Source organism: Phodopus roborovskii, unplaced genomic scaffold (genome assembly GCF_943737965.1).
Source record: "Phodopus roborovskii unplaced genomic scaffold, PHOROB, whole genome shotgun sequence".
Taxonomy (NCBI): Eukaryota; Metazoa; Chordata; class Mammalia; order Rodentia; family Cricetidae; genus Phodopus; species Phodopus roborovskii.
The window spans coordinates 11,708,306-11,724,419 of record NW_026126541.1 but is presented as its reverse complement, the minus strand read 5'-3'; the positions used below and the strand labels follow the sequence as shown (position 1 = coordinate 11,724,419).

Genomic DNA, 16,114 nt, shown 5'->3' with positions numbered 1-16,114 from the left:
TTATATTTAGCTTCTTTGTTAAAAAAAAAAATTTCCTTACAATAGTCGGAGTTTGTAGTAACTTGACAATAGAATGTAATTAGTTCCATTACGGGTAATAAAGGATAGGAAGGAGTGGTTATAAAAATAACATGGTTATAAAAATAGTGTCAAGGATATTCACTTTTGTTCCCTTAACTTTCTCAGGTCTTGTAGGTCAAAGCCACAATTTCTTAAGGATTTATCTGTAATCCTAATCTGTTTGCTCATTCCTATTCACTCTTTTTCCAACTGCTGCTAGCTGCCACCTGCCCTCCAGTCCACGTGTTGAATATGCCCTTGAAAATCCTGCAGCCGTCCTTGCTAGTGACCACCTATGTGTCAAACCTACTTTTACAACTCTACACTTCATCTTTGTCTGCTTCTCTGGAGTATTTGGGATAATAATGGTCTCTCCCAAATCCATAGTGATGCTCTTCCCCTTTCTGTATGCCCTTCCTCAAACTATCTTTTTGTAGTAACTATTTTTAAATTCTTCTACAATCTGCATGCTGTGTGATTTCATCTACTTTTTATTTATAATGGTGATGCATGCATGAACAGTCCCAGCTCATATCTTGCCACCAACAAGCCCTTTAGTGAACTGCTTATTCAAAGTGCATCCTCTCCCCTGTCTGGTCTGAAAAGCCTAGAAATGAGCTAGTATCTCTTTTATATTCCTTGTGCCTTACCATTCTCTTCTATTTCCTTGCATTGCTTACTTTGTGAACTCTTGTCCTGTGTGCACTCTACAGCAGATTCTTTGGAAAGTACTAGACATAATGTAATAAACAATAGTTTTACTCCCCGGAAGCTTAGTGAGAGAGAAAGACATTAAACAAGCAATCCTGTGTAACTTTTTATTGCTAGTCACAAATGAAATGCATGTTATCTAAAAATAAAGAGGCCAGTTCTGCAAGTCAGACACAGTAGACATGTCCTTACTATCCCCTTATAGATATCCCCTAATATATACAGAGATGGCATTAAGGACATACTTCCTTAGTTCAGGTCTTCACACTCTTTATACTTCCTTCCAAATGAAGGTTAGATGTGCTTCACAAAAGCCCTTGTGATGTAGCCCCTTTATTCTTACTTTCTACATTGGGAGATGCGTTGAGCCCTTAACTTTTGTCCTTGAATGTCCACACACTCTCAACTTTAGTGCATCTGTCCTTCCTTCCTCCTTCCTTCCTTCCTTCCTTCCTTCTCCTCATATTCATTGCTTTAGTGTAGCACTTAGTTAGGGATGAAGAGTTGTCATTTCTCCACCATCTGAGCATCTGCTTAGGGACATCTTCTTTGATGTAGGCTTTATTTATCTTTTATTCTTCTTCCTACCTAGAGGGTGGAAAATGCTTAATTATTTAGGTATTTATGTAAAGTTTTAGGAGATCTAGGCTATTTTTAAAAAGTCAGGAATGGTGAAGTATTTTCATTAGTGTTTATATCCAAAGACCCAGGTTTTTTTTTTTTTTTTTTGTTTTGTTTTCAAAAAGTTACTAGGGCTTCCCCCCCCCCCAAAAAAAAAATCATTGTTGAAATGGCAGGGTGTATTATTGATCACTGTTTTTCTAATAACATTTGTGCTTACTTCTGAGGCTTTTCAAGTTGTGGCAGCTTAACAAGCAAGGTTCAATTTCCATGTATTCATACTGTTTCCCTTCCTCCATTTTCTTCCATTATCATCACTGACAGTCTTCTCATGTTTTTTAAAGGCCAGCAAAAAGAAAGTAATACATGCTTTGGGATCCAGTTGAGGAAGTTACATCCAAGAAAATACCTTGTGACTGTCCAGAATCCTGATGGGCTAATTTTAACTAATACTGCTCTTTTTCCTTAAAGATTTAATATTCTTGTTTTTATCTGTTGATTTAGAGAGAGAGAGAGAGAGAGTTCATAATGGAAGCATGAACTACCCATGGCCCATGGCTACATGCACCCTAAGATAGCTATGATGTGGCCCAATACAATACTGTGAACGTACTAAGAGATTATTACAATTTTTTTAAAATGTAATTTTGTGATTCAGTTGTGTGGTTATTTAATGAGACCTTTGTAGATGAAAACATCGTGTTGCATCGTGCTTGGTAGAACTTTTTGAAGTGATTTTCTAGGACTATCTGGAAGACATGTTCAGGTTGTAAAATATAAAATTCTCTACTAGTCATTCTTAGTCATGATGTCAGAGAGACCCATGTCTGTCTGCTGTTGAGATCTCAAGATCAGACTGGGCATACTATTTTTTATTCTAGCGATTTTGGAGGCAGAATTAGGAAGGTTCTTTGAGTTCAGGAACTCAAAGCTAGCTTGGACATCTTAGTTGCTGTCTCTATTGCTGTGGTAAAAATGCCTTGCTAGACTACCTTAATGTGGAAAATAAAGGCTTGTTTTGGTTCATAATTCAAGATTACCGTCTCCTGTTACAGGTAAGTCACAAAGATTGAAGCTTCTGGTCACATTGAATGCAGAATCAAGAAGCAGAGAGTAGTAGCTATCTGTGTTCGGCTTACTTTCTGCTTCCTGTACAATCCAGAATTCCAGCCCTGGGAATGGTGTCACTGACAGTGATTTAGTCATCTAAAATATTGGTTAACCTAATCAACATAAAATGTGCAGAGGTCTGTCCCTCCTGGTAATTATAGTTCTGGAGTTAACTATCAAGTTTAATCATGGTATTCTGTGGCATAGCAAAGCCCCTCTCCAATGGGAAAATAATGAAGAAGTTGATGAAGACCTATAGGTTGTTTTGATTGCAGTGAAGTTATTACCTTGGTGATACGCTGTTTAAAGAGTTAGTTTCTTGACAAAACCTTAGTATTATCATTTTTTTTTTTTTTTATTCAGCTGCATGACTGACAAACGAAGTACTTCTCAGGAGGGCAATATAGAATCTCAGACATGAAGATTTCTAGCTTCTTATGCCTGAGGCTGAGTACCTGTTCACCAGCTGGCACAGCCCCAGGATAGCATTTACCTAATATGCACTCACAGCAAAGCTGGCTGCCTCTAACCCTGACCATTCCATGGTGTGCTAAGTTGTTTCCTCCCCACTTACTTTACATTAGTTTAGTTTAAAATAACTTAGCTCATTCATTTTTATGACCAAAACATCTGGGAAAACCCAGGCATTTCTATTGCATTCTTAACAGGGTAAGTGAATTTAATTCGTATTTCCTGCAGCTGCTGTTTCCCTGCCTACTGGGTTCTTGGGTTCATTCTGTGCCTGCACAACACGGTTTCATCACATGGATTTGGGGAACAAAACTTCTCTTTTAAATCAGTTCAGCAGGGTACTGTAATTCTACAAGATATATACGCACAAGTAAGCAAGTAATCTGAGTCAAGGTGACCTAGAAAGTTCAACGCTAGGGACTTTTGACAAATGACCTCTAAGGAAAGGTCCAGAATTTGTTTTTGCTACCTCCCAATTGACAAGTTCAAACTTTATTGTTTTATTTTTTCTTAATAAAATGGGGGTGTTGTCGGGAACACACACACATGCACACTACAGTGTTGACACTGAAGACACTGTGGCCTCTTTTCACTTGAAATGGATTCTGGGATAGCTAGGTCTAATAAAGCAGAGGTAGACCCTACCTGATTATTAATTTGCCATTGGCCTTAGCAAATGGCTGATACCAGTGCATTTCACCATAGGTGCAAGTGTGGTTTTCCTTCCATGGTCTGTTACATGGTGTACACACTGTACTTATGCATTTTAATGTCATCACATTCAACATGTTTAACCATGCCAACATGCTCTCCTGATAAATGCATATTCTTTGGTATGTACTTGAATGTGTCATCATTATATATGGTATGTTTTTTTAATTGTTTTTAAATTGTGAACTATCAAAGTAGATTTTAGGAATAATACAGACCAGGATTAGAAACTAAATGAAAGCAAGGTCTGTGAGCTTAATGATAGCATGTGAAGAGTAGATTGTAAGAACATAGACTTATTAGGACTGAGACCCCCCCAAAGTTGCCATGTATACCAAAAAGCCTAGAGTTGTAGTTTTCCATAGAGGCCAAACTGACATTTGCAGTCACTCTTTACTGGTAACTAGTGTAAAATCAGTGATCTAAAAACTATGCATTGAAATGAAGCTCACCAATCTGTTGAGTCAGACACTCAGATATTTAAAACTCTAGTTTTGTCATGTACTGTCTGTGTAATCTGGAACAATTTGATGAACTGCTGTGTGCCTTGGCTTATTCCAGAAAATCATAATAATCTTACTATCTATATCATAGGATTATTTGACTTTTAATTAAAAATATTGGAAGACATTATAGTTTCCAAATACTAGGTACTTATATTTTCACTCCGTGGGGAGAAAACTGAAATTCGTGGAGACTGATACATTTATCAGTCATTCATCTCACAGTGCTGTACTTATGTAAGATCCAGGGCACCTGCAGCGAGCTCTCCCTAGCTTTACTTTAATAACACCCAGAGCTCCTGGACACACAGTAGATTCCCATCGTTATGTGGGGTTAGTGGGATTAGTGTCTACAGCCAGACTCACTTGCCTCCGTACCACCCATTTGATACTGAAGATTCAAAGGTAAAACATGGTACGGAAAGATTTAACACCTAAGTGAAGATCAAAAGCTAGGATAGGGCCTGCTGCTCCACGTGAATGAGTGTCCGGGAAGGCTGGGTGCCTCTGTTAGCACGAGCACTAACATCCAGATATAAAAATAAAAAATGAGCATGGACGATTCCCTTGAAACCATGGGAAATGATGCCCACAAAAGCCCCTTACAGCCATCTTTCTGTCACTTAGCAAGGAACAGAAATCATGATGTTCACGATTTATAGCCTTATTCCAACACAGAACTGCTTAACATTGCCTATAACTCAAGATGTTTCTCAGCCGTTTCACCCATCCTGGTAATTACTCAGGGCCCCAGCGGGGAGAAGGGTGTGGAGAGCTACCTTCTCAGAGGCCCTTCTCTCCCATAACAGGACATGCACATCATCAGCACAGATGAGAACCAAGTGTTTGCAGCCGTCCAAGAATGGAACCAGAACGACACGTACAACCTCTACATCTCAGACACGCGCGGGATCTACTTTACTCTGGCCATGGAGAACATTAAGAGCAGTCGAGGTCTAATGGGAAACATCATTATTGAACTATATGAGGTATGTAGCCAAAATTATTACCCTCTGTATTGACCTTTCTTTTCATGTGTTTTAAATTTATAAGCACAAGCATTGTCATCCTGTGTCTGACTCCTTCTTTCATTGGCAATTGCATTTTTGAGGCAAGGGATGTCACCTCTTTTGTACCCCAGTTCCAGAGAAATAAAGATAGAGTGCTTGTGTGGTGCCATTATTGTGAGCTGAGTGGCGTGGTGTGTGTAAGGGATCGACAATCTCTGTAAAGTCCGTGTTCTCATATATATACGCATGATGACATGCCAGAACTGAAGGCACACAGCATGTGTGATTCCAAACAGCAGTGAGGTACAGCAAGTGTATCTAAATGGTTCAGGCAGATCCCAAAACAAGGGAGATCATGATGAACTGTATATGCCCAGTACTTTTCTTGCAGAATGACCTGTTTGTTTTGTTTTGTTTTGTTTTATCAGTCCCACTAACATCCTCTGGAGGAAGTAGTGGAAAAATGTGATCCATCCCAAATGTTAAGAATGGCATGGACCAAGGGCTAGACAGATGGGGTACATTTTTGATGAAGTGTGCTAGCCATCCTAATTGTACAGAATAATGCTTGTCAGGGACATGGATGAGAACTAGGTAATTGATTAGATTTCAGATTCCAGAAGGCATTTAATAATTAGTGAATAAGTTGGAGCCTGACATTATCTAGACCATGACCATATTGAAGATTTTTAATGGATGGGGCTGTTTTGCACCCAGAGACACATTCTGTGGTTTGGAGATACAGCTCAGTTTAATTGGTCTCTAGGGGTCATTAAGATTTAACCTTCTTCACTGGAGATTCTTATACATAGATAGGGAGTGAGAAAAAAGACCATATGGCTAGTTAGCAAAGAGGGTATATTTCTTTTGGACTTCAAGTGCCCTTGAGTAATGCAGCTGGGAAAAGCACTAAATTTTCATAGATAATTCAGCTAAATACATCACTTTAACCAAATGTATTTAGTCTGGTGATATTGAGTCTTGATGACAATCTACTTGTTAAGTATAGGAGATCCTACCAGGGTAAAGAGCATAGTCAACCTTCTATTGGAGGCATCTTTCTGCTATGTTGTGGAGTCCTACAGGAGGAAGTTGAATTATTCAGGAATTTGTAGTGACTTGTGTTCAGTGATGGTCTGCTGGAGATCTAGGAAGATCTTAGGATTGAGAGTTTAGAGAGCTGAAGTCAGGTAAACAGAGATTTGTTCTCATAGAAGTTTAAATGTTCTGTGGAGTAGAGGGAATTAAGAACACAAAGACACTGGTACTGACTTGACACACATTCAGTACAGAGGTGGGCATTTACTCTGTGTTTGTGTTTCTACTTTTCTCTCATATTTACATCACCAGCAAATATTTTCACACAGGCTGATACAGCTTAATTTGTGACTTTCTAATGTTATAAGTTATCAAAACTATTTTCTTTCTCTGCAGGAGAAATACTTTTAGAGAACTGTCAAATATTGGGTGGCTTAGGTCCATCTTGACTACCTAAAGATGCTGATGCAATATTCTATCTTCCCTATAAATATCTCATGCTATGTGACAGTAGAGACAAGACAATGAAAGAAATAGTGGTATGGATTTCCCTTGCAAGCCTTGGCATCAAGGTTCCTTGGAGAAGGTAGTAGACCCACTCCACTGAGTTCTCTCTAACCAGAAAGGGTTGACACAATTTTGAGAACTAGTCTGGAGCCATGACCTCCAGCTATAGAAGTTCTCTTTCTAATTTATATTCTAATTCCAACTTTCAAGTACAATACTTCCATTGCTGTAATTGTATACAGAAGAAAATCGTGTTTGATGATAAAATAATCATTGGTTTCTTCTGCAAGGTCTTCTTCCTAGGCTGCTGCTGACAGTGAACCACTTGAATGCAGTACTTTGCAAGTGATTTTACTTGTATTTGAACATTTTTTTTTTCATACAGCATAGTATTGTAGGTTTTTTTTCATATTCCCAACAATAAACTACATTTCCATTTAGTAATATTCCACTAATAAGTAATTAAAATGTCCCACAAATATCTATACCAGCACCCACAGTTGAGCTAAGAGTTCTTGGTGTTAAGAACTTTTTTTTTTTGATGCTTCCTCAGGTAATAAGTGTTCAACTTATAACTCCTTACAATAATACAGGATTAGCAGTCATGCCTTAGACCAGTATTGTAAACTACAGTAAATACATAACTTGATAACCTGGCATGGAGTTGAGACCTTCAATCGCAGCCCTTGGGAGGCAGACTTTATTCTATGAATCTAAGGTAACCCTTATCTTCATGGAGATTTCCAGGCCAACCAGGGCTACGTAGTGAGACCTGGTCTCCAAAAACAAAACCCACAAGCTACAAACAGACTTCTAAATTATTACAACATAAATTTTAAGTAAAAAATGAACAAATGAAGTTAATTATAGAAACACATTCAATTTCTGTAAAAATGTATCTAAAATGTTTGTTTCATAAATGCTCACAAGAAAAAAAAATACTCATTCCAAGTCTGAAAACTCCAGGTTATATTTCATACTTCCATCCCCCTCCCATCATATACTATTTTTTTTTTACAAGAAGTAGTTGATATGTAATGTTATTTTATAAATTGTGTTATAAAGGAGAGTCACATACATATGAATGAACTGGGCCAGTAGCCAAATTGATTATCCACTAAAATTAACATTTATTAAAACTAAATAAAATGGAATCCGTCTCTTATTCTCACTTGCTAAGTATCATGTGTGGCCAATGGCTCCCTTGGTGGGTCTTGCAGACCTAAATCACAGTAACACTTGTGTTTGTTTCCCTTTATGGTAAGCATTGTTCCCCAAGGTGACTATAAACTTACAGGGTCTTGTCGAACTGAATGGCTTAGCTCACATCGTATAACTAGGACACCTTGATGCTACATTTGAAAGAATCCATGTACGCTTGGCTAACGTGTCAAGCTTCTTTCTCTAATCTTCCTACTTTTTATAGTTTTTAGAAAAGAGGTCGAGTTTACATGCAATAAACATAGGTTCTTTGGTATATGGTTCTATGGGTTTTGATAGGTGCGTACAACTAAGTTCAGAGTCAAAATGTGGGAGGAATGGGTCCCACAGTCTTCTCTCTAATGCCCTTGAAATGTATTCAATCCTTGTACCAACCTGTACCACGAGAAACAGCTACTTGACTTCTCCTAGGCTCCTTTGCCTATTGTAGAGTGACAGTTGGTAGAATAACACAACATGTAAGCTTGGCTTAGAAGTTGTATCTTGTAGTCATCTGGTGCATAGTACACACTGTAAAATGTATCAGCAAATGTTAATTTTCATTGCCGAGTAGTGTCCCAGAACAGACTATAGTTATTATTCATCCATTGAAGAATATTTAGGTCACTTTCAATTTTGTGTGATTGTACTTAACACCTATAAATGAACATTACATTTCAGTTTTCATAAATAAACACTTAAAGGAAGAATTGCCAAATTAAATATAAATCTGTGTTCATGAAAAGCCATCAGAGTGCTTGTAAAGTGGTGGTTCATTTGGAGAATATGAGTGTTTTCCTTATTTCATACATTCTTCAACACCTGGTATTATCAGGGGTGTGTGTGTGTGTGTGTGTTTATGCGCGCACGCGCGCTCACACACCTTTAGCCTTTCTGATTATAGCCTGGGTGCTTTATCATTGCAGGATTATTTTTCACTTCTCTAGTAACTGCTGAACTCTCTATGTGTGGACAGATAGACTGTAACACTTTGAGTGAGCCCCAGTGTCCCACTTTTCTGCTTATTAATTGTTATTTCTTTGCCTTACCTGTCTCTAGTGCCTCCCTCCATTCTATCTGCTGTTATAACCTTCAGTGATCATTTCTGGCCCAGATGGACAGCTGCTTATAAACTCCACAGGGATTGTTTTCCTGCACTGACCTTGGTCAGACCCTTATTGTAGTTCAGATACTAGGGACAGCCCACGGCAGATCATGCTAATTGCTTTTTCTCAGCAGATTCCTAGTTTCCTTGTCCTGAAGTCCTAGGGACATTACTAACAGATGACCATATCACCTGGACACCATGGTCTGCCAAGGGACCTGCAGTCACTGTCCCTGTGCACCTCAGTCTGATTCCCAGAGGGAAAGTGAGCCTTGCCAACCTAATACTGTTGCATTAACTTTTCATGGGGAGATGAAACCAAATGTTTGTTCACCCCAGACAGGGTATCAAAACTAAGAGTCCACCAAAGTCCAACTTGGAGAACCCACAAGTTAAAGTCTTGGTGAAAGCTGACTTCCAGGACCATGAGTTGATGCTCTGAAACCATTGCATGAAGACAAAGCTCCATTCTTTCATGGCCTCATGCAAACAGCATCATGGAGTCAGCCTTGAAGACTTAATTAACCTTCTACTTTCTATGCACTAAAGCATCTTCCACAGTCCCTTACACATATGGGAGGGCAGGAAGGAATAAAGACTGCCATCCCCAAGGAGAGTCTTGTGGGCCTTTTCTCCTCTTCCTTGCAGGGCTGTCAGTAGTCTGTTAACATTACAATGCACCTAGCTGTTTTTGTGTTGTTCTCAATTAGTTGCCATGGCTACTAGCCAAGGTAATCTTTACTCTAAGATGGTGATCATGTTATGCACAAAGAATAAAACCGTACTACAATGGCACTTGTACCCTTTTGTAGGTACTGTCACATGCTTCTCACTAGACTTCCAAGAACATCAGCAGTAACCACACTAATGATTTCAACCTACAGTGGGAGAAAGAATATGTAAAGTTAATGGAATGCTAAGTGCCTCCTCAGATGAAGAGCAAAAAACATGTATCTCATTTCTTAATTCCATTATACTCCATGCAGGGAGGCTGAGAAGTGCTGAAGATCCCCTCATGTCAGAAGAGCACACACACACACACACACACACACACACACACACACACACACACACACACACACACACACACACACGTCTCCAAGCACATAGATGCGGACATGACTGTTAGGATGGAGAATGAATATAGTTCTAAGTTGAGTTGCAACCAAATATTCAAAGTTCTTGTACTGAAAGACACAGTGGCTAAGTGGCCTTTAAAATGATGTCCATTTGTTTATTTACTTATTCAAGACATGAAGCCAAGAATGATCCCAGAAATGATGGGCACATGATGAACCATCCCCACATAAATGACATGTGCTGTACCATTGTGTCCAGCTTCAGGGGAGACAAGTTACGGGCTGCTTCAAGAGATTTCCATGGAAATACCTTCTTTTCCTACAACTTTTGTTTTCTATTCTCTCAGTTTTGACGGAGGGAAATTTCTGTGTGACTCATAGAAGTTGCCTCTCTTAGTAGTGGGTACTGTACTCATGGGAGACACAGAATAAGCATATTCTGTTTGTTTGACATGTTCACCGTGCATGTTTGCACATGCCTGTTCTCATGCAAGGATGTCACAGGCCCTTCACAGCCAGAGGTGCTCCTGGACTCAGAGTCACACTTTTTTTTTTTTTTTTTTTTTTTTTTTTTAATTTTCCAGGAAATAAACATCAAGTCCCTGGGTGTGAGTTGCAGGAGGGCAACTGATTCAAGAAAGCATTCTCTCACAGACTAGCAATGATGGCACCAGCTTTGTGGCCAAAGACAACACCAGAAAACACTTCCCTTCAGTAGGAGGATCTATGGAAAGTAGAGCAAAATCCTGTTCTCTGGGGGAAGTGCCAGGCAGCCAGATTAAATCTGTATGGTTTCAGTGGGCTTTAAAGATGAAGTTTGGGCGCTAGAGAGATGTGTGTTCCTGAGGATAATGCTTCAGATCCTAGTACTAAATAAGGAGACAGGCACCAAGAAAGGGCCTACAGTTTGAGCTTCAAGAGACCTTTTTAAGGTTTAGGCACACACTCCCACTCATAATCTACCACACACATGCACATAAATAAATTAATGAGCCTTGAAATCTGCTTAGGCTGCCTGGGAGTGTGTGAGGCCCGAGTCTTTCTAAAACACACTGTCTGAGAGCTGTTGAGACAGGGAGGGTACGGCTCGGACCCATGCCGCAGGGACACAGGCCTCATCTTGCTAACACTGCTTCTCTGTCCCCACCCTCTTTCAGCTCAAGGTGGCAGTCTAGTCATCCCTTCAATCCATCACTGACTCAGTACCAAATTCCTTCTGCTGCCCTTTCCTCATAATTCTTTCTTCTCCTGACATTCTCTGTCCATTTGTTTGAGGCTTTTTTGTTTGTCATTTAGGAGAGGAGAAAGAAGAAAGACAGACAGACAGAAAGAAAGAAAGAAAGAAAGAAAGAAAGAAAGAAAGAAAGAAAGAAAGAGAAAGAAAGAATGAAGGAAAGAAAAATCCAGCTCTGTGAAACTTACTTTTCCTTTCCTCCAACTGCTGTTCCTTCAAAGCTGTAGTGAATTTCAGTTAACCATGACCCTTGAAGAATGGCAGACAAGTAAAATGAGAACTTCAATCCATCAGTGCTGTCCACTGTGCTAGTTACTTCCTTCGTATTTATAACAAATACTTAGCAAATGCAATCTGAGGAAGGAATGGCTTATTTGGACACAGACTTTGATGATATAGTACTTCACAATGGGGGAGTCATAGCAGCAAAAGGGTGAGTGGCTGGTCACATTTCATCTATAGTCTGGAAGCAGAGACGGATAAATAATGATAAACTAGCTTCCTTCTTTTTATTCGCTTTAGGTTCCTAGTCCATGGGATGGCAGAGTGCTACATTCCGGATGGAGCTTCCTTTTCAGTTAAATCTTCTGGAAATATTCTCAAATGTATACTAAGAGGTGGTTTTTCATAGGGAAATGAGGAAATCCAGTCCAGTTGACAATGAAAAAATACATCCAGCAAACCTGCTATTCTACAATGACGATTATGTAGTCTCTCTCTCTCTCTCTCTCTCTCTCTCTCTCTCTCTCTCTCTCTCTCTCTCTCTCTGTGTGTGTATGTGTGTGTGTGTGTGTGTGTGTGTGTGTGTAGTTTCCATTTGGGTGCACACATGCAACACACAAGCCCCCCCACACACACAATTATTGTTTCTAATACACGCATTGTCTTATTTGTTACACACATGCACACAAAATCTTGTTTGTGTTTTGTCCTTGTAATATGCTGATGACAATTTTAAGATTCTTTTTTTCTGTTACAGGACATTGTCATTTTAAGATTCTGCTCTCCTTTCCAGCACATAGAATAACAATTTAAGTGGAATTTGTACTTAGCCTGGGGTGTATGTAATTGATAAATCAACTCCAGCTACTTGTTCTATAGTGGTGCTCTTTATTCCTTCAGAATATCAAGGGCATGAAAATTCCAATACATTAGAAACTCTGGCAAGAGGACTGCATTATCTCAGAGGACCTTTGTCAGCCAACTAGGGAAAAGAAGAGAAGCCACCAATTTAAAAGTCATCTAAAGATAATATGTGAATTACCCAAAGTCATACAGTGAGCTAGAGGCATGCACTGGAGCATCTGCCGCATAATATCTACCCTATTTCTAAGAGGTATTAATGGGATGCCACCATAAAGGGGATTTTCTTGGTGACATCAAAACCTGTCTAATAGAATATCTTGAGCTAAAACAGCTGTCTCTGGCAGGGGTAAATCCTTTGGTCTTTATCAAAGGAACTGTTAATAGTTAATTAAAGATAATATCCTACAGGGGAAAAAATAAAAAGAAAGACAGGTAAAGTGAGGAAAATCTGATGGCTAAGGGGTGTGTCTAACGATTTGATGTGGGTCACAAAGGTGAGCAGGAACTGTGTGGAATATGACATTCCTTCCTGCATTCCTTTTCTATTGTTTTGTTCCCCTCATGCCTTGTGGGAGATGCTGGTGATTCTTTCAGGGTTTCTCCAAGGATACCGCCATTCTTGCCCAACGTGGTTCTCCATCTCTCACCTTTTTCCTAGGTAGCAGGTATCAAGGGGATATTCCTGGCAAATAAGAAGGTAGATGACCAGGTGAAGACATACATCACTTACAACAAAGGCAGGGATTGGCGTCTGCTACAAGCTCCAGATGTGGACCTGAGAGGAAGTCCAGTGCACTGCTTACTGGTCAGTTATCAAGTCCCATGTGGCATTCACAGGGCAGGTTGCTTCCCTGGGGATACTGCTTCAAGGTCTCCTCCCAGTATTAGATCTTAGGAACATGCTAAGCGATGTCGGGATCACAGGTCTTCAGGCTCAGATCTCTACACCAACTGTATGGAACACTAAGTGCATTGCATGGGTCTTTGTTTGGAATAAGCAATATCTTATAGCTGATAGAAAAAAAAAGGAAATGAAAAATAAGCCTGCACTCATTAATAACAGTCCCAGACATAACTCAGTGGGGCTAACCCATCTGTTGACTTCTACTTTGTTTGATGCTATATAGATGTCAGGATAACAAAGAAACCCAGGAAGGTCAGGCAGGACTGCCTACACAGGATCATCAGTTAACCTGTCAGCTTTTGAAGGTCCTTGCTATGTAGAATATTGAGGCAGACAGTGTGGAGGACATGATGTGTAAGATGACATCTCTGCCCCAGGGTGCCTCAACTTAAAGTGGTAAGGAAAGATAATTGACAATAATACAACCATCAGTTTCATGTTAGTAAATACCAGAAGCCATTCTGTGATCTCAGATATGTGATTATCCTCAGCCAAAAGTTGTCTTCTGCTATGTATTCAAAGAGATGAATCAGCCAGGTGAATTCCAGATTGACACTGTGTTAAAATCTAGAGGTATAGTCGAGTCTAGGTCGGTCACAGCCACCACCATTTTCTTATTTTCAGTCTAATTTCACACTTTGGTGTATTTAGTGTTAGTTGTAGCTTTGGTGTGGATATGAGGAATGTCACACAAATGGCTACCCATTGGAACAGCTCACAAAGTCGTTGGTTAATTTATTCTCTTTGCACTGCTAAACCTCAGTGATGACTTCATCTTACTCTCTTCACTGAATTTTCTCTTTATCTTAGCTTGTCTTCATCTCATTTATTTTTATTTTAAAGGTATATATCCCCAACCCCATTTCATACTGGGCTGGAAAGGAATAGAAAACAGTTCCGTATTCAGTGAATTTCAGATAGAGGCTCAAATTATTTCAAGTAAAATTATAAGCAAGGTCAAAACATATAAACACATAGAACTCAGTAGTTGAAGACCTGGACTATATCATGTAATTACCTCTCTTCCTTCTCTCTGGTGGCCCCTTAGAGCTCTAATAAGCGGGTTTGATGGTTACCATCTAATCTGGAGGGACATTTGTCATCGTTTGTTAAAGAAAGGACTGGGGGGGGGCTCCTGACGCTAACCATGAACTAGACCTTGAAGGCTAGGTTGACTGCAGAAGAGGCGTTTGATATGGAATGAGAGCAAGCGAGGAAGAAACTATGAGTGGCATTTGGGGCAACTGCTCATGTGAAGTAATGGGTCCATCAGGCAGATGGGTCTGAAGTTCAGCATCCACCATTGCTATTCCCAGATGATAAATTTCTGCAAGACCCTCATCTTGTGCAGAAGTGAGGGTATGGCTGGAGTTCCCTGGAGTGAGGTGATTTCTTTTTTCTTTGTTTTAGCCCTTCTGTTCCTTACACCTTCATCTGCAGCTCTCTGAAAACCCGTATTCCTCCGGAAGGATCTCTAGCAAGAACACAGCCCCTGGACTTGTGGTGGCCACAGGTAAGGAATCTTCCCTGGGCTTTTTCCTCACTGAGGGTCTCTGGTCCGTGGCTTATGTGTTGGTCCTGGTTTCATTTGAGCATTAGATGAAAGCTCCCCAGAAAATGAGCAAGATTTTTCAATCCTGAAAGCCCATCATCAAAGACTAGATTGCAAAGAACCTTGAACAGGATTAGCTTCTAGGTTAATTCATCCTGGCCCCAGTCCTGTGAATCTAGTGAAAGGCCAGCATTCCTGTCAAAGTCAACTGACTGATCAGAGAGATTGTAACAGGGAATTCCTGGTTTGAGAAAACATGCCGTGTGAACTTCCCAGCTCTCCAAATATCAGGTAGGGCATCTTCCTCTTTACACAGAAGATACTTTCCAAAGGGTTTCACCGCAGAGCTGTTTTTAATCAGGAGGTCTCTGGTGCATGTAAAGGTTTGTTTACCCATGATTAAGCACTTGGCAGAGAGCCTAGGGGAAAAGGGCAGAAAAACTTCAGGTTGCATTGTTGGAGCCACTGTCCACTGAACATCAATCAGAAGTGACAATAAACAACTCTCTGATGAAATGAAAGTCTCTAGGGGATGTGCCTTGATTAGCATGCATTTGATTTGCATATACCTTTTCAGGAATACATCATTGTTGGCATAAAGCAAGGCAGGCTTCCTTCTAATATTAGAAATTACAGCTTTGGTGGTGTCAGGTAGCTTTTTTTTTTTTTTCCTAATGAAAGCAGATACATTCACAGTGACTTTCTTAGGTTATAGTTTTCCTCCACCAATCCAACACTCTTGCATCTGGAGCCCTGTTCTTCTAGATATGGATTCTAGCTCCAAAGCTCAAATCCAATGAACTTTCAATCACTAGCAACAACCAAGCACATTAACCAGCTAGGTGGCTGCTACAGGCAGCTTCTCTTCAACAAGTGTGGACAGGATCCAGCATGACTAACACCACTACTGTTCCTAGAAGTGCAGGTCAGTGAGATGAGCATAGGCTCTTTTGCTCTGGCCCTAGCTTGGAGAGTGATATCCACACCCACAGTCCACATGAATTAGTTCTTCAAGCTCAGGAACTGATAGTCCATCTGCCTCTCATCAAAGTCTACGGAAAACCCAAGACTGGATCAGCTGCTACAGTGGGAAATAGGGGTCAGTCATAAAAGTAGACATTATTTGAATTCTTCTGATGATAGCCAGGCATTGCTCAAACACTCTGAATTTTGGGGTTTTGACTGGCAAAGTGGTGATGGGAGAGCTAATGT

General features: G+C 40.0%; 1 protein-coding gene across 1 annotated transcript in view; it reads left to right on the top strand.

The window, feature by feature from the left end:
• The window catches only part of Sorcs3 (sortilin related VPS10 domain containing receptor 3), a 602,076-nt gene that overhangs the window by 490,070 nt on the left and 95,892 nt on the right, over positions 1 to 16,114 (top strand). Inside the window, exons 9-11 of the mRNA XM_051199708.1 lie at positions 4,997 to 5,176; positions 13,105 to 13,251; positions 14,761 to 14,863. Of these exons, the coding sequence (XP_051055665.1) occupies positions 4,997 to 5,176; positions 13,105 to 13,251; positions 14,761 to 14,863 (430 nt within the window). The remainder of the gene's footprint in view (positions 1 to 4,996; positions 5,177 to 13,104; positions 13,252 to 14,760; positions 14,864 to 16,114) is intronic.